We start from the raw sequence: 24,866 nt of genomic DNA on the forward strand, positions 1-24,866 counted from the left end.
TAAAAATTGCATAAGGCAAGACTGTACAAGGGTGGAAATGGAACTTTAGTGTTTAAGAAGTATGAGCATTTGAAGAACTTATTGGCAGTCTAATAATTCCAAAAGAGTACCTTGGGAGCTATCATGTTGAGCTCCATTCCTTAAAAGTCAGTGAAATGGCTGGGCATGGTGGCTTACACCTGTAATCTCAGCATTTTGGAAGGCTGAGACAGAAGGATCCTTTGTGACCAGCCTGGGCAACATAGTAAGACCCCATCTCTACCAAAAACCTTTAATAAGTTAGCCAGGCGTGGTGGCATATGCCTATAGTCCCAGCTATTCTAGAGGCTTAGGTGGGAGGATTGCTTGGGCCCAGGAGATCAAGGCTGCAGTGACTCAAGATTGCACCACCATACTCCAGGCTGGGTGACAGAGTGAGACCGTGTCTCTTTAAAAAAAAAAAAAAAAAAAAAAAAAAAAAGGGATATGCAGAATTATCTAGGTTCAAATCGTTTTCTTAAAAAATCTATTTCTTGGGAACATAAACTCAAAATAGCTTCATTTGAGGTGGCAATCAGGCTCTGTTATTGACAGGATACCTAGAAAGCAGTAAGACAGAGAATTTCCCTCACAGTCTTGAGTTTGTAGAGGATTAGGCCTCTAAGAACCCAGAACTGGAGGTGTCTAGGTCTAAGGCAGCTCTAGAAAGAAACCTAGAAAGAAAGCTCTAGAAAGAAAGAAAGCAGCAGAAGCTTAACTCTTTATTGTGGTATTCCAACATGAAAATGACCCAGTGTCTTCAGGTGTTTGCTCTGGTATTTTCTCTTTAACAGACTGACTCACCTTCTATTTTATGTGTTTTTCTCTACTAATGACTTAATTTATGCATCTTTCTGGCTCATTTAATATTTCTTCAAGGCACAGACCCTATTTCTCTACGTGGCTCATGACTACTTGCTTCTCTTCTTATTGTTTATTGCCTTATTTTTGTAAATATTCCCTAGTTCAGATATTTGAGAGAGAATCTCATTGTCTTTTGTTTAAAGCCACTTCATGAATGTTTTCTAATCTTGGATAAAATGCTTTTTTAATTGACTTTTCACTCTTGATCCTTTCAACTCTGGCTTAGGGAAGGGAGAATTGCTTAGAATGAAAGTTGGTTAGGAACAGCCTTGTGTCCTTTAGATGGGGCTAGCTCTGATCCTCACCAAAAACTTATATGGCAGGTAGTTTGTATATTACAACTTTCAAACTTTTACCTCCATCTTACACATTTCTATTGAGCTCCACACTAGCATTTCAGTGACTTAGTTAACAACCCCATGTAAAGGTCGCATGGTATCTCAGTTCAACGTGTCCATACCTGAAGTCGTGTTCTTCATTCTTAACTTGTTCTTCCAGTGCTTCTGTTGCACTGAAAAGCATCATGAACTATTAAGTTCTTAGTCAGTATCTGGATACCTTTTTCTTTCTTGTAAGCCTTAGCATTATGTGTATATTAAGAATTGAGTGTGTTCCTGCAGTGGATGAGCCTTGAAACATCTACGTATTTCATTTTATTGTGCTTTTGAGTTCCATAGAGTGATCTCATTTGTTTTGTCTAAATTTTAGTAAGCAGTAGTATTTGTTTTCTGAAATATAATAAAATTGGAATTTACTTATATTAGATATGTTTATAATTTTAGGCAGCAAAGGAACAGACTCAAGATTTAATAGTAAAAACCACTAAGCTTCAATCTGAAAGGTAAGTTTTTGTTCATACAACCACCTTTTCAATAATTTGGAGATTGGAGTCAAAGAAAATTATATATAACTCCAAATCAAAATTAAAGCAGAATAATAAAAAACATGGTTCATAAGGTCCTAAACTATTATATTACCCAATTGTAACTTAAGCATAAAGACAGTAGTTTAGGAGCATTAAACTTGATATTGAGGTTGAGAGATTATTCCTTCTTTGGAAGAGAGGTGATGATGTATCGTTATTGTTTGCTGTGGAGTTCAGAAATGATTGCTTTTTAAAATGTAAATGCTTTCAGATTTTTAATAGTTTTATTAATTTTTTTTTCACAATCATTGTCTTTTATTTTTAAGCTATGATATATCCTCTCTGGTATAATTAAGAGTTAATTGTATAAATTCTCCTTGTAGTTTATACAATAGGTATACTATTGGTTGATTGAATGAGTGAGTGAGTGAATAAAGGTGAGTACAATATGGATTTGTGTAATGTGTTGTGTTCAGTATTGCTAAAACTCATAGCAATTATGCTAAAACTCATTAACAATGCATCTCTCGTGTGGAGTAGTATAGAGGGGGAGAAGCATTATATTATGATGCAGTATACTTGTCTCCTGCTCAGTAGTTGGGTACATCACTTAAACCTTTTAGTATTCTAGGTATTTCATCAGTAATATGGAGATATTACCGCTTTAACTGCTGATTTTGGGGTAGGTCAGTATACTATAGTATAGACCACAGGTCATCAAACTATGGCCACAGGCCAAATCCAGCTCACCACCTGCTTTTGTAAATGCAGCTTTATTGGAACACAGCTATTGTTGTGTTTACATACTGTCTATGGCTGCTTTTACCCTACTGCAGTAGAGTCGTGTGGTTACAACAGAGACCATATGTGGCCTACAAAGCCTAAAATATGTACTATCAAGATTTTTACAGAAAAAGTCTGTGACTCCTGATCCAACTACTATTTTTTTATAGTTCAGGTCAAGATCAATGAGTTGTAAATTATGATTTATCAATCATTACTACTATTTAAGTCGATCATAGCTAGCCTTAAAAAATAGAATAAAATAAAATAAAAAATAGTTTGGGTAGCTGGGCATGGTGGTACACACCTGAAGTCCCAGCTATTCTGGAGGTTGAGGTGGGAAGATCATTTGAGCCCAGGAATTCAAGGTTGCAGTGAGCTATGATAGTGCCTGGGTGACAGAAGGAGACCCTGTCTCTAAAAAATAAATAAGTAAAAATAGTTTGAGTGAATATTATTTTGTGAAGCCTTTCTTTCAGTTTCTGTAATGGTTTTAAATGGTTTAATATTATGGGTCATAGTCAAGAGTTTGAAAAACACTGCCCTAGACCAAAAACGGCAAGTACAAATGACCCCCAACCCCTTAGTTTTACATCCACTGATCTTGACATTCTTTTATCTTGAGCCCTTAATCCTTCTTAACACAATTCTCTTCAGACTAAGACTGATGAATGGGAAATTATAAAGAGTGCAGAGGTGTAAAGTTACTTGTGTAAAAGTATATCATGGGTCTTAGGGCTACAAAGGACTCAGAGATCAACTGGAATGATCCATTGCAGTTAAAATGGTAACCAATGTAACTTACTTTTCTGTCTTATAAAAACATGGAGAAAGTGTGACAAAATTAGCAAAATAAAATATATGTACCAATATCATCTAAAAAATACTATCTTTAATAGCTCAAAACAAAGAAAACATTTTCTTTACACATATAGGAAGTACGTTATTGGATATTGAACATGTACCTTATCTTAGACGTGTGGCTTTCAAACCGCAGTTCATTGAACCTCAGGGTTTCTGTGCAAGATGTAGAAGGATAATGGAATTTTGGAAGTCAGATTCTCTCACCCTAATTTTAGTGAGAGCAATTTCACTTTTACTTGTTTAATATATTAGGATTCCATGTAAGATTTTGTTTGAAAAAAAGAGTTTGACAGCAGGAAAATATAAAAATATTGCACAATTTTAAGACTAGTTGAAAGGTAGAATACCAAATAAAATAGTCTCTTGATTTTATTCCTCATGCCAGAGAAAAATCTTAAAAAAAACTAAGTATCAAAGCTTTATAAAAGCTTAATCATAATTTCATGCATTTAATCCCCTTTTTGTTTACGAACTACCTTCTCTTTCACTAAAATCCACTTTTACCCGTTTTGTGATTTTTGCAAGCCAAAATGAGAGCAAGTTGATGTTGTCCTCAGATTTATAGAATTGCAAATTGCCTGGGTAGAAATTAAGTTTAGGAAGTCTGGCCTCAAATTCCCTTTTATCTTGTTGATATTGTCATTCTGTATTTTATAGCTGGATAAACGGTCATACCCCCCACATTGGTGGCTAATTACTTGATGTTGACCTATAAGTCAGTTTCTAGTACTTTTCAGAGCACCTTCAATCCAATCCTTTTGTGTTTAACATTTAATCAGACTTTAGTGTATATATAGACAACTTACTTGGAAAATTGTGAATGACACAAAGTATGGAATGTTAAGTGTAAGGTATCAACAGAATCAAGCTTTTAAGAAAAAGTGGGGCTGGGCAAGAGGTGAATAGGATGATAGAGGGTCTCAAAAATGATGTAGAGTTGAAAAAAACAGAATTGTTTATTTAGAAGTATAGGACTAAGAGGGACATGATGGCTGTCTTCAAATATTTGATGATCTCTCCTGTTTTAAAAAAGGCTAAATTTTATTATGTATTGCTGCTGAGTTTGGAACTGAGTTTTAAAGGAGAAATTTAGGCAAATTTTGACTTACGATAAGCAAGAATTTTCTATCCCTTACAATTTGAACAATTAGTTCTTCAAAGCTTTTTTTTTTTTAAATCACTGGAAATATTTAGTCTGCTGTTAGGTGTCATTGGAGCCATATCTTTTATTTCAGTTTTCCTTTCTGGTCTTTTACATTACGATTCATGTATCCACACCTTATCACAGTAAACATAAGAACCACAAGGAGCTTGATAAAATGGCAAGTTTTGGCCACCATCCTCAGAGAATCTGACTGAAAAAAGTAAACAACTGTTTTTTTGATTAATGACTCAGTAAATCTTGATTTGGGCTCAGGATTCGGCTCTTTTAACAATATCCCAGGTATTTTTATGCAGTGGTCCAGAGACTATAATTTGAAAGACCTGGCCTTAGACAAAGTATTACTCATATTTTTAATTTTTTGTGGAATGTCCCTCTCCCCTACCTTAATTCTCTCATCTCCTAACTGGTAAACTTTGAAAAAACATTTTAACTTTTTAAATGTTAAACTTTATATTTTGAAATAATTATAGATTCACATGCAGTTGTAAGAAACAAGGCCAGGCGCGGTGGCTCACGCCTATAATCCCAGAACTTTGGGAGGCCGAGGCGGGTGGTTCATGAGGTCAGGAGATCAAGACCATCCTGGCTAATGTGGTGAAACCCCATCTCTACTAAAAATACAAAAAATTAGCCGGGCGTGGTGGCGGGCACCTGTAGTCCCAGCTACTCGGGAGGCTGAGGCAGGAGAATGGCATGAACCCTGGAGGCAGAGGTTGCAGTGAGCCGAGATCGTGCCACTGCACTCCAGCCTGGGCGACAGTGCGAGACTCCGTCTCAAAAAAAAAAAAAAAGAAAAGAAAAGAAAAGAAACAATACAGAGATCCAAGGTAGCCTTTACCTGGTTTCTGCCAAAGGTAACATTTTACAGAACTATAGTATGGTACCACAACTAGGATAATGACCTTGGTACTATCTACCTGTCTTATTCAGATTTTGCAGTTTTACTCATTGGTGTATTTGTTTTTATACATTTTATCATTTGTAGATTCCTGAATGCTCCACCATAGTCACGATATAGTACAGTTCCATCACCACAAATAGTGTCCTGTTGGTTGGTGGACAGTGGTGAGAAAAGTTGCAGACTAAGCTGATGTGAGAGATGGTTGACTCTGCAAAGCAGCCAGCTCTGTGAGGAAAGGCAGTGTTAAATTTCTTTATCAGAATTAAGCCTGTGCCTTCACCATAAAATTAGATTGCATATTATAACAGTTCTTTTGAAAGAAGTTTCCTAGAAAAACACATTCCCGTTAGAGACCTTGACGTTAATTTTTCTCTAAGTTAATGCTGAACACAAAAACAAGTATTACTTTAATTGAAAATTGTGACTGAAACTAAGAGGATAACAGATCAGTAATCCTGTATGTAAAGCCTATTTAAACTTTTCCTGTTCTCAGTTAAATCTTTTTGTTTTAATTTTTAGTGTAATATGTATTACAGTTGTTTGCAATTAATTGTTGATTTGATTGTCTCTTTTTCTCCTAAACCGTGAGCTCCTTGAGAACAATGACAATTTCTTATTCTCCTTTTTGTATTTGCAGTGCCTGGTATTTTACAGATTCAATAAATAATTTTTGAGTAAATGAATATGGAAAGCAACTATAATGTTAGGAAAGGAACATAAAGTGAAAACTGAAAAATAAGCATTGTATTGGAGCTTATAATATGGGGCTCTAAATAATGTATATAGGAGACGATATTAGAACATTGTGCTTCTGTTCATGTGTTCTCAAAACTATTTAAGCAAGGTTTATGTTTAATATTTTAGTAAGCCTATGGAAGTGTTTTGGCCTGATATGCTTTTGGGAAGTGAAAATTCATGACATTCTGGTATCCCAAGAGCTGTAGATATGATCTGCCAAGTGAACATTTGTGTGAATATATCTTAGGAAAATTGCAAGGCAGAAATTATGATAACAGGTCTCTGGGGGCTGGCAGGGAGTTGTTTTTTCATTTTAAAATATCTTTTTAACAAGAAACTTCGTTAAACAAGCAGTTAGATTTAGAAATAGAAATAATGTGGGATTATTTGAATAATATGATACCCTTATTCAGACAAATGTATAAATGATAGGAATATTTTTCCAACTGAGTGAGAAGGAAGTCAGTCATCAGGACAGCTGAGATGCTCTAATAGATAAAGCTTAATGTAGAATTTTCTTCACAGGACTGCAGGTTAGCATTTCCCCTTAATAGTTCATTGGTAGTCAGATGATGGGCTTCACTGATAATCAGGAAAGACTATATGTACATGAACATACCTTTGTATTTTTTTAATACTACTGAAATCACTATTATATTTTTATTATCTCTTGTAAAGCCCCACCAGCCAGATTTCTCTCTGGACTCAGAAAAATAATCTCTGGAGAATGTTTATGTGTGTGTATTTTTTTAAGTTCAGTATGTTAAAATGGAAAGAATATGGGATTTAAGACAAAAACCTGAATTTTAATCAAAACCTTGGTTAAGAGATTATTAGATTTTTGATTTTGTACAGTTATTTCTTAACCTCCCTTCACCTAAGTTTCTATGTCTGAAAGAAGGAAGGGAAAAATATCTATGTCATGGGGTTTTTGAGATAACTAAATGATTCATGTAAGTTGCTGAACACACTGCGTGACATACATTAAAGACTGTTGCCCCTCCCTACTCCTCCCCTTTTATTGGACAAAGAAATCTATGTCATGCATCTTATTTCTATTTTTGCTCTGGCATCTAGGAAGCTTAGAGCTATTTTGTGCTTAATTGCAATAGCTTTCCTCAGATGTATTATTTACTTTCTCAGCCTTTCTCTTTATTTCTTACTATTTTAGTTTTTAATAGTTTTAATTTATTTTAATTGCATTGTAAACTACTTTAACTCAGGTTTTGAAATTGGTAGCATAAAAATATAAAACTTTATCTTGCATAAATGGTTTTATATTGCATGTAAAAATATATTACAGAAGCGTATGTGGCATATTTTCTTTCATTACCTAATAAAAGATTAGGGGAAAGCAAGGGAGTATCACATCTCCTTTCTTCTTTCTTCCTGTCTCATTTGTACATAGTAGCAACTATCCAAAAGAAAATATTGCCAGTGACATGCAGGGGCCTGACTCAGATAAGCTATAACAACTTTATTTCAGTCACACATATTGGACTGGAAATGAAAATTTGGGGGTAAGGCACAGTATGGCTTATCCATTTCTTGTGATTATGATGATCATGCTCTAAGGGAAATAGTATGAGGAAAAATTTGGAAATAATCTTTGGTTTAAGTATTTTAAAAGTTGGGTTTGGAGATGGTATGGATTTTTTTAAATGAAAATTTTGTCTGATCAAATTTTCCCCACAAATAAAAAAGAGCTTTTTTTCTTAACATTTTTTCCCCACCAATACAAAAGAGCTTTTTTTTTTTCTTCCTTTTTTTTTGTGGGCACGCTTCATTTAAAGTGGCTATTGCTGTTTATTTCCTGATTTAACTACATTTATCAACCAGGTAGACTTTTTCTACATTCTTATTCATTCTACCTGGAATTCCATTTCCCAAAATTAATTGTTGAAGACTCATTTGTCCTTTAAGGTTCCCTGTTGTTTATGCCCATCATATATTTCAAAATATTTTACAAAACTTAAGAATTTTAGGCTATCGTGTGTGTATGTGTGTGTCACACATGTATGTACATGTTCCTTGAGAATGTATATATATATGTACATATATATGTTTCAAAGAAAGTCTTGCTTACTTTAAAAAATACTTCAGCTTATAGGAAATTTATTTCACCTTTGTACTTTACAGTTTTATTATATATTTTCCATGTTCAGCCAGGAACCTTTACTTAGTCACCAGAAAAAAAAATTAATTAGTTCCTTCTTTGTACTCCCACAACACATTATTCTTCTAGCACTTATTTTCTGCCCTATAATTTCTAAACAGTTGCTGGACGTTATGGTCTTTGACTATTTTAACTGGATAGCAAAGGCAGTGTATTAATGCTCTTTGTACCCACTCCTTTCTACACTGAAAACTTATCAACTGAATATATCTACATGGTTACTTTAACATTTTAAATAGTTACTGCTGACATTGCCTGTTAATATTTGAGACTCTTTATAAGAGTAATAGCAATTGTGCATATATACTTAACTAAATGTTATTAAGAAGTGGAAAGTGTCAAGCTAGAAGAATGTATTAGATGCCTTTTAAGCTGTATTTTGTACAGTTATAATAATACATGTAATTGTAATTCAAAAGGTAGAACCTTTTTTGTTTATTGTAAAAACATCTTTGTTGAGATATAATTCACATATCATAAAATTAAAGTATATAGTTTATTGGTTTTAGTATATTCAGAGTTGTGCAATCATCATTATAATCTGAGTTACAACATTTTCACCATCCCAGAAAGAAAACTCGTGACCATTAGTAGTCATCCAGCCTTAGTGAACCATTAATCTACTTTCTGCCTCTCTAGATTTGCCTGTTCTGAATCTTTCATGCAAAGAAGATCATACAATACGTGGCCCTTTTTGACTAGCTTTTTCCACATAGCATAAATACTTTTAAGATTCATCCATGTTACTTTAACCTTTTTTATGGCTGAATAGTATTCCATTGTATAGCAACACCACATTTTGTTCACCTGCTCACTAGTTGATAGACATTTGGGTTATTTCTACTATTTGACTATTGCGAATAATGCTGGCTGTAAATATTTGTTTACAAGTTTTTGTGTGGGCATATGTTTTATTCCTCTTAGGTATATATTTAGGGGTAGAATTGCTGAATCATATATGATAACTCTTTAAGTGTTTGAGGAACTGCCACACTGTTTTCCAAAGAGGCTGCACAGTTTTACATTTCCAAAAGCAGCATATGAGGATTCAAATTTCTGTACATCTTTGTTTTCAGTCTGTCATTTTGATGATAGCCATGCTACTGGGTGTGAAGTACTACTCATTGTGGTTTAGATTTGCATTTTCCTAATAACTAATGATGTCAAGCATCTTTTTATTGCTTATTGGTATTTGCATATTTTCTTTGGAGAAATGTCTGTTTACGTCCTTTACCCATTTTTTATTTAGGTTATTTGTGTTTTTATTTATTGGTTGTAAAAGTTCTTTATATGTTCTGGATATATGTTTGTTAGCAGATACATTATTTGCAACCATTTTCTCCCATTGTGTGGGTTATCTTCACTTTTGTGATGTCATTTATAGCACATTTTAAATTTTGATGTAGCTCAGTTTTATCTCTTTTTGTCATTTGTATGTGCTTTATTTTTCAATATATTTTTGTATTGAAGTTATTTTATCTATTTGTTTAAAATACTAAGATAAAAATTTAGAAATTTATCAGGTTTTAAAATCATGGCGTGATACTGGAAATGCTGACAAGAAAACAACCTCATTACAGGATTTTATCTCTATTGAGTTTTAACCAGTCTTTCAAAAATGTTTAACTTTCAGTTTGATACTTTATAAAAACTTAAAGTGAAAAGTTTCTTTTTTTGTATTTTAGAACCAAGAAAAATATTGTAGAAATACTTTTTCTTAAGGATTGTAATTGATAACCAGATTCTTTAAGATCCTGTCAAACAGGTTATTTCACTTATCTTTCCATCATATGAATTAGGTAAAAGGAATCTTTTAAGTGTAAAAAACTGCCTTTTCTTTGTTAAATTTTTTTGACATAATGTTAATATAAATCTATTGTATATAATTTAAGGAAAACTAAAATCAAATATAACTCTACCACTCCGATAGAACCACAATTAATGTTTTGGTATATTTCCTTCCAGAGTGAGTATGTGTGTGTATTGTTAATATTTTACTTTTTCTCTTAATATTTTATGTTCATTTTCCTATGATTTTTTATTTCAGGAGGATCATTTTTGGAAATGTCCTGAAATATAATGCCTAAATTTTTCTCGAAAAAGGCTATAACAATTTCTACTTCCATCCTGTCTATTTTATTAAACCCTTATCAGCATTAGATATCATCTTTAAAAACTTTGCCAATATGGATGAAAAATATCACACCATTTTATTTTTTCTTTTTCTTTTTCTTTTTTTTTTATTATACTTTAAGTTCTAGGGTACATGTGCACAACATGCAGGTTCGTTACATATGTATACATGTGCCATGTTGATGTGCTGCACCCATTAACTCGTCATTTACATTAGGTATATCTCCAAATGCTCTCCCTCCCCCCTCCCCCTACCCCACAACAGGCCCCGGTATCACCTCCATTTTAATTTACATATCGTCGAATAGTGATGAATCGACATGTTTCTCATTTTGTTTTGCCATTTATATTTCTTTTTTTGTTTTGGTTTATATCTTATGTCCATTTAAAAAATTATTTTGAAATTATTTGGTGTAGGTGAACCTAGAGGTAGAATTAAGATATGACAGAGGTAAGTTTTCAAGAAAAATAAAAGTACCACAAGATTCATAAATCATGTTCTGGGCTGATTTGAAGGAATCATGAAAATTAAGTAGTCTGTTTATTTTAAATACTTAGGCAATATATAACTGGACATACTGAAAGTTGATGTACATGTGTTTATATACAATAATTCCCAACCTTGTCTATGATTTTGCTTTGTGTGGTTTCCATTACTCATGGTCAACTGCAGTCTGAAAGTAATAAATGGAAAATTTCAGAAGTAAGCAATTTGTAAGCTTTAAATTATGTACCATTTTGAGTAGCATGATGAAATCTCAAGCGGTTGGCTTCCACTTTGGTGGGACATGAATCATCCCTTTTTCTAGTGTGTGATGCTATATACACCACCACTCAGTCGTCACTTAGTAGCTGTCTCAGTTATCAGATTGAAAAACAGTACCTGTTGAGTTTGGTACCGTCAGCAGTTTCAGGCATCCTTGGACTATATCCGCCGAGGATAAGGGGGGACTATTGTAATTACTTCTTAAAAATAAGTGGGGATTCCTATACATACTTTCTCGCAACTTTTTATACCTATAAAATGCCTTATGGATCATTTTATGTTAGTACATATAGATCTACCTCAGTTTTATCTATTACGTATTTTTCCATAGTATATATTTCACATATTATTATTTAACTTATTTATATAATATACAGTGATTGCACAAACATAATCTTAAATACTCTGGAAGTTATAATTTATATGTTTTATTTTAATATTTATCTCCTATACTTTTTACTTAGACATTAAAAGCCCTCTAAAAGTTCCATATGTTGTTGTAAAGTAAGGACAACATCTGTGTCATAAGTGCCTTTTGTCACACTGGTCTCTGGCGTAGGCCTTATACATTGTAAGTCTCCAATAATGTTATTTGAATGAGTGAATATTCCCAAACCAAATCACTGGACCATCTAACAATAACTTCCTGTCAGAATGGTTGTGAAAATTTACCTGGAAAGAATACATGTGGTAAAACTAGAGTAATATGATAATAAAAAATATATTAGAATTTATTGTCACTACTTTTAAAGTTGCCATCTTGATATATTAAACTCTTGTGTTAGTATCGTGCCCATTATAAAAATATTTTTGCACCATCTCTTTTGTAGCTATATATAGAGCCTGTGTTTCAGTCTTTATCTCATGATTGATTTTTAGATCCACATTATTTGGAATGAATTGTAATGATTAAGGGGTGTGATCAAGGTGGGTAACACTTGTTTTGGTTACAACAAAATGAAACTATAAACTAAAGAGACAAATTTTCCTTTTTGCCTAATAAATTGATTCTAAAGATAGATCCAAAAAAGCTCCCAAAAACATTTTATTTCACATGGCTAATTTGCATAGTCTCAAGGAATTTGATGAAATTTTATAATTACTTTAAATTCTTAATGATAATGACTGGAACTTTTAAAAGTATAAAACAAAACCTGTTAAGGTAACTCTTTAAGCTTTTAAAAATTCATTTTTAATTTATAATTGACATATAATGATTATATATATTTATGGGGTACAATGTAATCTTTCAAGGTAATTACCATATCTATCACTTTAAACATTTATCATTTCTTTGTGGTGACAATATTCAAACTATTCACTATCTTGAAATACCACTGCATTGTTATTTGCTGTAGTCACCCTAGTTTGTAATAGAACAGTAGAACTTACTCTTCCTAACTGTAACTTTGTACTCGTTGACCAATCTCTTCCTGTCCCCTTCTCCTCACTATCTTCCCCAACCTCTGATAACTATGATTGTACTCTCTACTTCTATGAAGTCAACCTTTTTAGGTTCCACATATGATATGAGTAAGATCGAGTGATGTTTGTCTTTCTGTGCCTGGCTTACTTCACTTAACGTGATGTCCTCCAGATTCATCCATGTTGCCACAGATGACAGACAGGATTTCATTCTGTTTTATGGAAGAATAGTATTCAATTGTATGTGTATACACACACACCCACACATTCTTTATCCATTTTTCTGTACATGGGCATTTAGGTTGATTTCATATCTTGGCTATTGTGAATAGCACTGCTATAAACATGGGAGTGGAGATGTTTCTTCGACATACTGATATTATTCCCTTGCATATATACCCAATAATGGTATTGCTGGATCATATGATAGGTTTTAGTTTTTTGAGGAACCCCCACACTGTTTTCCATAATGACCGTACTAATTTATATTCCCACCAACAGTGTATAAGATTTATTTTTTCTCTGCATTTTTGCCAGCATTTGTTGTTTTTTGTCTTTCTGGTAATAGCCATTCTAATTGGGGAGAGGTGATATTGTGGTTTTGATTTGCATTTCCCTGGTGATTAGTGATGTTGAGATTTTTTTTCATATAACCATTGTCAATTGTATGTCTTGAGAAATGTTTATTTAGGTCTTTTGCCCATTTTTAAATCAGATTTTTGTTGTTGTTGTTATTGAGTTGAGTTTCTTATATATTCTGGATATTAGCTTCTTGCCAGATGCATAGTTTGCAAGTACTTCCCATTCTGTAGGTTGTTTCATATATTTAAAATCCTAAAGACTCCACCGAAAATTTGTACAAGTGTATAAATATTAAATGAATTTAGTTAAGTTGCAGGAAACAATATCGACATACAAAAGTCAGTGTTTTCATACACCAACAGCAAATTATCTGAAAAAGAAATGAAGAAAGCAATTCCATTTATAATAACTACAAAAATGATAAAATACCTGGGAATAAATTTAGAGGGTGAAAGATCTCTACCATGAAAATTATAAGAGTGATGAAAGAAATTGAAAAGGACACAGATAAATGAGCAGATAATCCTGTGTTCATAGATTAGAAGAATTAATGTTGTTAAAATGTCCATAGTACCCAAAGGAATCTACAGATTCTTTGTAATCCCTATTAAAATATTAGTGACATTCTTCACAGAAATAGAAAAAAAATCTTAAAATTCATATGGAAATGCAAAAGAACCTGGATAGCAAAGCAAAAAGAAGAAAGCTGGAGGCATTATATACTACCTGACTTCAAAATATACTACAGAACAGCATGGTTCTGGTGTAGAAACACATAGACCAATGGAACAGACTAGAGAACCCAGAAATAAATTCATGCATTTTCAGCCAACTGATTTTCAACAAAGGCACCAAGAACACACATTGGAGAAAAGACAGTGTCTTCAGTAAGTGGTATTGGAAAAACTAGGTAGCTACATACAGAAGAATGAAACTAGACCCTTATCTCTCACCATATATAAAAATAAACTCTAAATAGATTAAAGAGCAAACTATACAACCCCAAGTTATATAACTACCAGAAAAAAAAAAATAGGAGAATTGTTTCATGAAATTGGACTGGGCAAGGATTTTTTGAATAAGACCTCAAAAGCACAGGCAACAAAGCAAAAATAAGATAAATATTAAGATAACTTTTAGATATCAATAATAAGATGATTAAGAACATGACATTTAAATCTGTGTATACTCAATTAGGTGATTTATCATTTGAAATAAACAGATCTTTGCTGCCACCTGGAGGATTTTTGCTTGTAAATTTCTTTATTCAGTAGGAGCATTAGCATTCAACTTTGAATTTAAAACCTCCATCCCAAAGGTGCAAATAAAACAGAGATGGCAGATGCATTGTACCATCTATACAAATAGTGTTTATGTTTATCTTTGTTCATTCTTATTTGAATTTTAATTGTGGAATATTACTATTCTCTGAATATTGCTAGTGAAATACTTTTATAACTTTATTTATATATTTTCAGTTCTGAGATACAGAAACCAGGAATGTTGAGTTTCTGTTCAAGCAGTTTGTGTTCCTAACTTGCCTGTGGGTATTGATTCTACTCAGTCCTGTAGGTCATTGAGTGTGCCTTTTTCCGTCAGCTAGTTTAGATAGGTTGCATTCATATAATATGATTTAAAAGGTTGTTTTTATTACTATATTTTGTAGAAAAAGTGGGGAAGACCAAAGCAGATAAGTGACTAGCAATTTATGGAGAATTAATAAAGGAATTCTTCTCTAACATAAAATAAACTAATAAATTTGACTTTTGATATGTACGTCATGTGAAAACTTAAAAGGCTTAGGAATTGTTTTAGTGACTGAAAAGAAATTGATTGAAAACAGGTACATATTTCTCTCTTACAAAAGCATCTAGCAAACTGCAAGGTGAACTATTTAAGTACTTGTAAGTGGCTGCAAATTTGTAATGCAGGGACCATGCATGGACTTATTTTTTCTTTTGCGTAATGATCAACTCCATTTATTGTGTGCAAGTATCTGAAATAGAACAATATTAGCTAATTTTATCACCTACATGTCTGATAAAATTCTCATATTTGAGGCAGAAACAAGACTTTTGAAAATGTTGAGAACTTTTCATACCTTTGTTTTAAAAATTTATTATGTCTGAGATAGAATTTGTTTTAAAGCTATGCAACTACATAAGATGCTTGATTTTTATTCCTTGTTTTGAAAATTACAGCCAAAAATTAGAGATAAGAGCACAAGTTGCAGATGCCTTCTTATCCAAGTTCCAGCTGACTTCTGATGAAATGAGTCTTCTCCGAGGTACAAGAGAAGGACCCATTACTGAGGTATCCTGGCTTTCTGTTATAATCATTTAAAGTTTAGTAGTTACAGGTATTAGAGAGAAATTGCTTTTTTGAAGCTTTATTTTCCCATTAAAAAAAGTTTCATCTGAGAATATTTTTATGTTTGGAAATTTAAGATGTGTATTTTAATTATATTTTTCAAAGTAATACATGTACTTTTTAAAACGTCAGAGTCAATAAAGTTATAAAAAGAAAATCTATGTCACCTATTTTACTCTTCCTCACCTCTAGGTCTTTTGTCAACCATTTTCAGTGTTATTAATTGCTTCTTTTGTAAATTCTATATTCTAGATCTATAGTTAAAAAGAATATGCTTTGATTATCTGTGTTAACTATTCTCTATTGATTCTCTATTGTGAAATGTGAGGATTTAGCCTTCTACCCACTCTATCTCCTCCCCCAACACAGATAGTACACACATATGTTCTCTTTATCTCCTTCATACATCCTAGTACAGTTAGACCACATTTTCTATTTTCTCTTTTTTTTTTTTGAGACAGGGTCTCGTTCTGTCACCCAGGCTGGAGTGCAGTAGCACGAACACAGCTCACTGCAGCCTCAACCTCCCAGGCTCAAGTGATCCTCCCATCTCAGCCTCCCAGGTAGCTAGGGTATCCAGGCATACACCACCACTCCTGGCTGATTTTTTAATTTTGATTTTTAGTAGAGATAGGATCTCACTGTTTTGCCCAGCCTGGTCTTAAAACTCCTGAGCTCAAGCAATCTGTCTACCTCGGCCTCCCAAAGTGCTGGGACTACAGGTCTGAGCCATGGTACCTACCCACACATTTTTCATTTTCATTACAGTGACATTACAGTGATTGCATGTTCTTTTATAACTTTGTGTCTTTCCTTGGGTTAGAAGTCACTTATTTTTTCATCTAATTAATTTTTTAAGCTATTCCATTCTTTCCAAACTGGCTGACAGAATTATAAAACCTCTCAAAATGTTAAATAACAAGAAAAAGTTTCATTTCTTTTTTTTTCTTGAAGACATTCAGTTTTTCCAGAAAGGAATCTTTTGGTCTTCTAGCTGGGAAGAACTGTAAACTTAAGCATATCGTCATCATTGTGGGATCAGAGGGCAAGAAGGGTTCTTGAGGTGGGGAAGGGTTCTCACTGAGTGTTTCTGAGTAGGTATCACTTTTACTGGCTTGGCTAAAATGGAACCAGTCATTTGGGTGTAGAGAAGTAAATAGGTGAGAGAATTAATAGAGATGTTATGTATTAGTATGTACTGCCCTCGTGTTTTGAGGAACTTTGCGCATTTGAAATATTTGACATATCATTTTTTCTCCCGTTGGTAGAAATTAGAAAATGAAGGTTATTATTATTATTATTATTTTAAGTTTTATTCATCAAAGAAAAATAACACATCCATTATTTTTCATGGGTGGAGCACTATTTGTGGCACTCTGAAACCTAAGCCTCCAGTACATTTAAATATCAATCAACAGTTTGGCATCTGTCACCTCCTATATATTTAAGTTTGCATTCTACTCTTGGACGAGGAAGCAAGAATGAGTATACAACAGATACATAAAACATCATCTTCAGCAATAAGAATGCCAGGCTTAAGTAATAACATGTGTAATACACAGTATGTTTTTTTAATGTAATTTTTAGTTTTGCATTTCTCACTAGACTAAGTACACTTCTTGAGGACAGGGATTTTTGTCTTTATAAATTTTGTATTCCTGGCAACTGTCAACACTATTTGGCACATAGTAGGAACTGAATTAATATATTAATATGTCCTAAAATGTGAATAAATACCAGTTACACCGTCTATGAAAACTTAGAGAAAGTTGAAATCAGTATAGGAAGGCTTCATTAAAATAGATGAAAGAGTTTGTTTGCCCTTGGTAGTGACCTTTCAGTTTTAAATAATGTAATTTTGCCTGAAGCATAGACATAAAGTCACATTCTTAATTTTAAAGGATTTTTTCAAGGCACTGGGAAGAGTAAAACAGATTCATAATGATGTCAAAGTTCTCTTGCGTACAAATCAACAAACGGCAGGGTGAGTAACTGCTCACTGAACTAATTGCATTGCTGCTTATGTTTCCAAAATTTTAAAGATATTCTAGATTGTTTGTGAAACTATATAGCATTTTGTGAAATAGAAGTTTAATCTTTATTTATCTTTAGAGAATGGTGAAGTTATATCCTGACAAGTTTAGGCTAAAACAGCAGTTGATAAATAAGTGATGGTTAAAATGTGACATTTATTTAATTGTAGAAAATTATTGAAAAATCATCCCATAAAATGATAAAAAGCTAATATGCTGTAATATGTAATATGCTAACAAAATAATTAGGTGCTTAGATGTATCTGTTGACTAAAATTTAAATTATAATCATTAATTTTTTTTAGTTTAGAAATTATGGAACAGATGGCCTTACTTCAAGAAACGGCTTATGAAAGACTTTACCGATGGGCTCAAAGTAAGTGATTTCTTTTATGTTGTCTAGATTCATGAACATTTGTAGTTGTTTTTTAAAATTTTACTTGGTCTTTATTTGATATATTTTGATTTTAGTAATCAAACTTTTTTTAAAATAAAAATAGTATTTATATTTGATTTTTAAATTTTTACTTGGTCTTTGATGCATTTTGATTTAGTAATCAAAAATATTTTAAAAAAGAAAAACAAACTTCACATTTGAGCACACTGTTTTTGTGTTTGTATCATGAGCACCGGCTATCAGCCAAGCCATATGCTTGATTAAGTATGAGAATAAAACAGTGAAGACAGTTTCTGCCCTAGATTATCTTAAAGCAGATGAGGTATCTCTTGTTGTTTACGTAACTGTAAAGTTGTAAGTGGTAAACTGATTTTCTGCTGTTGCTGTAACAAATTATTACAAACTGAGTGGCTTAAAACAACACATATTTGTTGCCTTACACCTCTGTAGGTCAGAAATCAGACGTGGTTCTCACTATGCTAAGGTAGACCTGTATTTGTTTCTGTAGGCTCTAAGGGATAATCTATTTCCTTGCTCATTCAGTTAGTTGGCAGAATTCAGTTCCTTGTGTTTGCAGGACTGAGGTCTTTGTTTCCTTGCTGGCTGTCACTGAGGGTTTTTCCCAGTTTCTAGAGGGTGCCTGCATTCTTTGGCTTGCGGCCCCTTCCTCCATCTTCCAAGCCAGCAGTGTCAGGTCATTTTCTCATGTTGATTCTCCTCTGCCTCATCTTCCATCTCATATTTCTAACTTTTCTGCCAGCCACTTCCATTATGAGGCCTGTGTAATTACCTTGGACCCACTTGGGTAATCTGAGAAAATCTCTCCATTTTAAGGTCTACTACCTTAATTTCATTTACAAAATCCCTTTTGCCATATAAGGTAACATATTCACAGATTCCAGGGATTAGGATGTGGACATCTTTGGAGGGCCATTATTTTGCCTACCAGGAATGCTTTATTTGCTTTAGTTTTGTTTGAAAATGTTTCAGTGGATATTTTGCAAAATAGCCTGTTAAAACCAGAGAAGATATTTAAAACAAGCAAGCATGGAACAGGAGCACATATTTTAATAGGTGTTACCAATCGACTGTTGGAAGGGGTTGGAATTAAATTTGGTTAACCAGCTAGTCCTGTACTATGCTGTGCAATTGGAATTCTCTGGTCTGGTTGGTTAAGTCTTTATCTCTAAAACCTGTTTGTTTTTCTACCTCTCTCCTTCTTTACATTGTTTGCTTCCATCTGGAGTGTTGTCTGCCTTTCTCTCATTGCATCTCATTGTATTTTTTTCATGTATGTCTTATCTCACTAGTTTTCTACTTCCTCAAAGGCATGGACATTGACTCAAATTTCTTTGTGCTCCCACAACATCTTACATAGTGGTTCCCAACTGTGGGCTCAGTCTTGTGGAGACTATGAAGTCATTTTAAGATGTCTTCGATTCTCTATGAATATTTTGTTTTCAGTCAGTGCATGCTAGAAAGTATACTGCTAGTGTGAAGTCCTTGTGTACCAAAGGTTGGGAATTTCTGAGAAGTTCTAAGTTCTTTGAATGTACTAGGCACTTGTGAGCATTTTATAGATAAAATTAGAATAATAAAGAAAAGTTGGTGTAGAATTTTTGAGAGTTTAAAATTCAAACTCTTTTGAAATTATGATTGTAACACTATATATTAGTTAATCACATTAACAATTTTAGCAAACTGTTTAAAGATTGCTTCCCAGCGAAGGAACTGATCATATCTTTTTAGTACTCCTTCCTGCCTCCCTAATACTGTCATGTGTATGGCAGTTATTAGGAAATACTTGTGCACTGGTTGGTTTCTTCAGTACTCTAGTGTTTTATAATAATGAAATACAGCTTTGGGGCATACCTGATAGCATATGTGGTCATTTAAAGTTATATAACTACTTAAGCTTAACTTTTTAGTTTGGTTGACAGCATAAATTCATTTTTGACTGGTGTATTCTCTAGGTTTTTCTGAGGATTTTTTTAATGGGGTGTTTGCCATAGAATTTAGACTCCTGGAATGCAACAGACATAATAAACATCTAAGCTGAATTTAACAAAAGTTATAATGTTAATTATTTTTCAGGTGAATGCAGAACATTGACACAAGAATCATGTGATGTATCTCCAGTATTGACACAGGCAATGGAAGCCCTGCAGGACAGACCTGTCTTATATAAGTTGGTGACTTTTTCTTAAAAATGAAAGCCTACTTTTCTTTTGATAATTTACTTTAAATTTTAGTATTATCAAAAGCGTATATAATAGTTTGAGTAATATTTATAATAATTTACAACAGTATTGTTCACCTTAACTTGAATTTGTTTCATAGGGTATCAGCTTATTTGAATTTTACATACTATAGAATAAAATATGGAAAGAGAAACCAAACTGTCTCTGTATCTAGACTACCTCTTACTTATATAGAGGTTCAGTGACTTTTCCCCTGTCATCTCATTAACTCCCTTAGAATTGTAAGTAACTAAAACTCCTGTATGAATACTTCCCTACAGAGACTGAAGTCATATCAGGACTGAGAAATATGGTTATGCAGAGATGAAAAGAAGAATATTTAATATCAAGGTTCTGTTAATAGGATTTAGGAGGAGAGGGCCCAGGTCTTTGATCCTGTAATTGATGCCAAACAAGAGCTATGTGGTAATGTTTTGGAAAAGAATTTAATGCATTTTATATTTGTTGATATGTTTTTTATTATTTTATATTTTAATTTTATTCTCTTAATTTTTATAAAATAAAAAGTAAATACTTTCTTTAATGCCTAGAGTAGTATGAGCATAAGCTTTAGGTAGATGTAGGTGTTGAAGATATTAATAATTCTGAAAACAGGAAACGAGGAAACTCTTACCAAGGTAGCGCATCCTGCTTTGAATCATCCCTTTCAGATGCTGCTTATACTATTTTTAGAGGACCTCCCCATTACTTTCTGATTGGAACACTGCTTATCCTATCATAAGGTCACAGAACACAAATGCTGAACAGCTGTGTAAAATAATAACACCCCAGTGTTAACTTACTGAGCACTATGTGTTAAGCACCATTTTAAATTCTAGAAACACAATGTCAGTAAAGCACTGCCCTCAAACTGCTTTATTTTATGGAACCAGAGATAAACAAATGCATTTTAATTGAATACACTAATTGCTAGTCTAGAAGTCATGTGCCAGATGCTGTGTGGCTCAAGTATTCTGGTGTAGGGGAAAGAGATGAGCATCAGTGAAAGTTTCGTAAGGAATTAGGTATAAAGTGAATTCTGAAGGCTGAATAGGCATTTTCCTAGAAGCAAAGGAAGAACAGTTTGCAGGTTGAGGGAACAGTAATGCAAAGATATACATTGAGAGATCATGCACCTTTGGGAAATTAATTGTGAAAGCTTGCACTGGCTATTGAATTAGGAGCAACAGCTGGATCATAATAGCCCTGAATGTTGTGCATATACATAAGATAAGTTAATGTTTACCATTGCTCAGCAGCTTAGCAGTTTATTCCTGCTTTAAAATTTGTTTCCCAACTTTTTCACTTTAACGTATTGGCATTGATTATGAGTCTTTTAGCATTTAAAACATTTGGTGTTTGATTTTAACAACTGTTGCATTGTCTACAGATTAATATTTATTCACAAGGTTAATCTTTTATAAAAAAAAAAAAAAGCCTTTGTGTGTTTTGCACACCTGAAAACAACAGCTGACTTCCGCCATGCAAATAAATTTTCACTAAGTTATAGTTCTTTATCAAAACTTGGAAAGGAGCAAGGTGGGCTCTTGAGTCAAATTTCTTTGAGAAGTCCTTGTACCTTTATAAGCTGCAGTTTCCTTAGCTGTAAAATGAGGATAATAATAGTGCCTATTTTACAGGGTTGATGTGAAGATCACGTTAGATTGTTCACTTAAGGCACTTAGTGTAATGCTTGGTACATCACTAAATTTTAGACATTATTTTTATTTTGAGAGGAGATGACTAGAAGACTGTCAACTAAGGAGAGATGTATTTGAGGGCTACATGGCAATCTGGGAAAAAGCTTGAAAGATAAAGAATGGAACTGTATACAATAGAGAGGCAAAGGTTTATCTGTGAAGGGCATATGCTAAGAAGCAGGGGACAGTAATGGCAATTTGGAAGATTTTAAGAGACATTTAGAAGTTGAGTGGGAAAGTAAGTTTTTAAGACCAGATGATTAGAACAAGATGAATGCTAAGAGAAAATTGGCCTTTCATTAAGTAATTATTTTCAAAGTGGTCGTTTCCTTACATTTAGGGAAAACTTAATAATGTATCGTGTTAACCACCAGATGGCACTATATGAACTTAATAAGTAATGTATAAAAGCTTCACTGTCCATTATTGTGTCTCAAATAGTGTAAGTATTATATGCAAGAAAAATGTCAATTATTGAAATCCCTGGGGAGAGTTGCCATACTCAGTGTTTCTTATGTAGTATATAACTGGAATGCTAATGCATTATTGACTTTTAATAATAAATCATGTATAATTATAAATGGAAGTGAAAAAATTTGATAATTTCTTTTCTTTGGCAAGCCTTTAGAATATAAGCTATTTTAAAAAGTAGTAATACATACAATGCTGATTTTTCTTACTTCTTTATGTATTTGTTGTATTTCAAAGAGGCACATCTATACTATTATATTTTAATTTGCTTTTTGATAAAAATTTTTCTTCTTTTAATTTGCTTTTTGACCAAAATTTCTTTAACTGTAGCCAAACACAATTTTTAAAATGAGACTTTTAATTTTAACTAGAAGTATTTGAGAATATTTACATAATTTGAACATTCACTCTGAAAAAGCTCCATTTTGAATTTTGATTATTGTTGGAAGAATGTCTGATTTTGGTCAAAGACTTTTTCTTCTGTCTCTGGGAAGGATGTTTCATGTCTAAAGATATTGAAGGTTCACGTGGCTTATGCTGTTTTTGCTTTAAATTATATTTGTTCTATAGGAGGATTGACATTAATATTAATGTTTATTGATATAGTATTGAACAGATGAAATTCCAATGTTTGCCAGGCTTGGTAATTTACCCCCTATTTAAAATACCAGTAGATTCACTGGATTCTGTTACAACTGTGGTCCCAGTGGACAGTCCTAGAACAAATTATACTGTTTATTTTTACTATAGTTAGTAGGGTCTTGGGAATGAGGATTAGCTTTATATACTTAAAAAGTTAAACGTTTGTGAATTTTGTGCTGTGATAAGCAGTCATAAGTTCATTATTTCAAAGAATCAGGTGATCATTTAAAAGAAGGCATTCTTCACACTAAATGGATTAATAATTTAAGAGTATGAGGGAAAAAATAGCAATGAGCATTTTGGTTCTAATTTGTTTAAAAAATAGAAAGTAAATGCAAGGCAATTATGCAATTTAGCAAAACTTAGCTGGATATTGCACTTTCCCTTTTCTGTACTAGAATCTCAAAACCATTTCTTTTTAGTGGAAAACAAACCCACAAAGAACCATAGTCTAGTTAATAGTAAACAGTCCTCAAAAAAGGTTCATATTCCTAAATATTTATAGCTATTTGCCAGTTCTACAGACTTTCTCTTTGATTTGGAAATAAACCATCTTTCACATGTTTACCAAAATGTGGATTTTTCATCCAATTAACAGCATATGAAAGAAAGCTATGTAGCCTAAGATATTAATTATTTTGGGTATCTTAGGAAGTTTTGGTAATTTTTGTTTATATATAGGTTATTGACATAATTCTTAAAATTTAGTATGGTAGAATACTGTTTAGAGATTTAAAAGTTAGTCTAGAATCTGCTGACATCAAGACTGCTAACATATATTTTGTTTTTCTTTATACTTTTAAAATGGAAAGAACTTTCAATTGAGGGCTGGATGTCAGGAATGGTGGTGATAATGGGAAACAAGGCTGAGTCGAGTCAAAGAAATGGGCACTCCAGAGAGCTCCAGGCCATTTTTATGAATTGAATCCCAAATTGTCCTATTCCCCAGTTAAAAGCTTTCCTTCCCTACCAGTTCCTTCACCTTAGAAAGCCTTTCCATGCCTTTTCAATTATAATAGGTGACATCTTAATACATGTTTTTTAAAAAGGTATTTGCTTGTATATGTGATTGGTCAGTAAATTTAAGGAACATCTATTATGTCTAATATTGGAGTCAAAATAAGCTTTTAAAAATGGATAGCAATTTTTGGAGCAAATTTTGGTGATAAATTGTGATAGTATGTGTAAAGAAGACTTTTTTAATGTAGAAGAGAAAAATCTCAATTTTAGGATTGCAGAATTCTTTTGTTTTTTCTGGGACAGGGTCTTGCTGTGTGGCTCAGGCTAGAGTATAGTGGAGCAGTCACTGCTAACTGCAGCCTGAACCTCGCAGGCTCAGGTGATCCCCCTACCTCAGCCTCCCGATTAGCTGGGACTATAGGCATGCACCACCATGCCTGGCTATTTTTTTTTTTTTTTAATAATGAGAAAGGGTCTTATTATTTTGCCCAGGCTGGTCTCAAACTCCTGGGCTCCAGTGACCACCTTCCTCGGCCTCCCAAAGTGCTAGGATTGCAGGTGTGAACCCCCGCACCCAGCCTTGGATTGCAGAGTTCTAATTATAATCAGTTTTTGAGAACTCTTATGGCTTTATGTAAAACAGTAGAGCATCATGTTTTAGACTGCAAATATATATACTGAAATAATACCGAAACCTAGTATACTGAATATACTGAAACCTAAAAAGTTAAGTCTTCCCACCTTGGCTTGATTTTCCTACTTTTACTAAGTCC

The 24,866-nt window shown here is 33.1% G+C and overlaps 1 protein-coding gene across 4 annotated transcripts in view; it reads left to right on the forward strand.

Moving 5' to 3' along the window:
- COG6 (component of oligomeric golgi complex 6) overlaps positions 1-24,866 on the forward strand; it is a 140,319-nt gene that overhangs the window by 7,848 nt on the left and 107,605 nt on the right. For all 4 annotated transcript variants that reach the window (XM_002824197.4, XM_009248592.3, XM_009248593.3 and 1 more), the window contains exons 4-8: positions 1,665-1,723; positions 15,482-15,593; positions 17,552-17,634; positions 17,989-18,059; positions 20,175-20,268. In XM_002824197.4, coding sequence (XP_002824243.3) covers positions 1,665-1,723; positions 15,482-15,593; positions 17,552-17,634; positions 17,989-18,059; positions 20,175-20,268 — 419 coding nt within the window. The remainder of the gene's footprint in view (positions 1-1,664; positions 1,724-15,481; positions 15,594-17,551; positions 17,635-17,988; positions 18,060-20,174; positions 20,269-24,866) is intronic.

The sequence above is a fragment of the Pongo abelii genome, chromosome 14 (assembly GCF_028885655.2).
Source record: "Pongo abelii isolate AG06213 chromosome 14, NHGRI_mPonAbe1-v2.0_pri, whole genome shotgun sequence".
NCBI lineage: Eukaryota > Metazoa > Chordata > Mammalia > Primates > Hominidae > Pongo > Pongo abelii.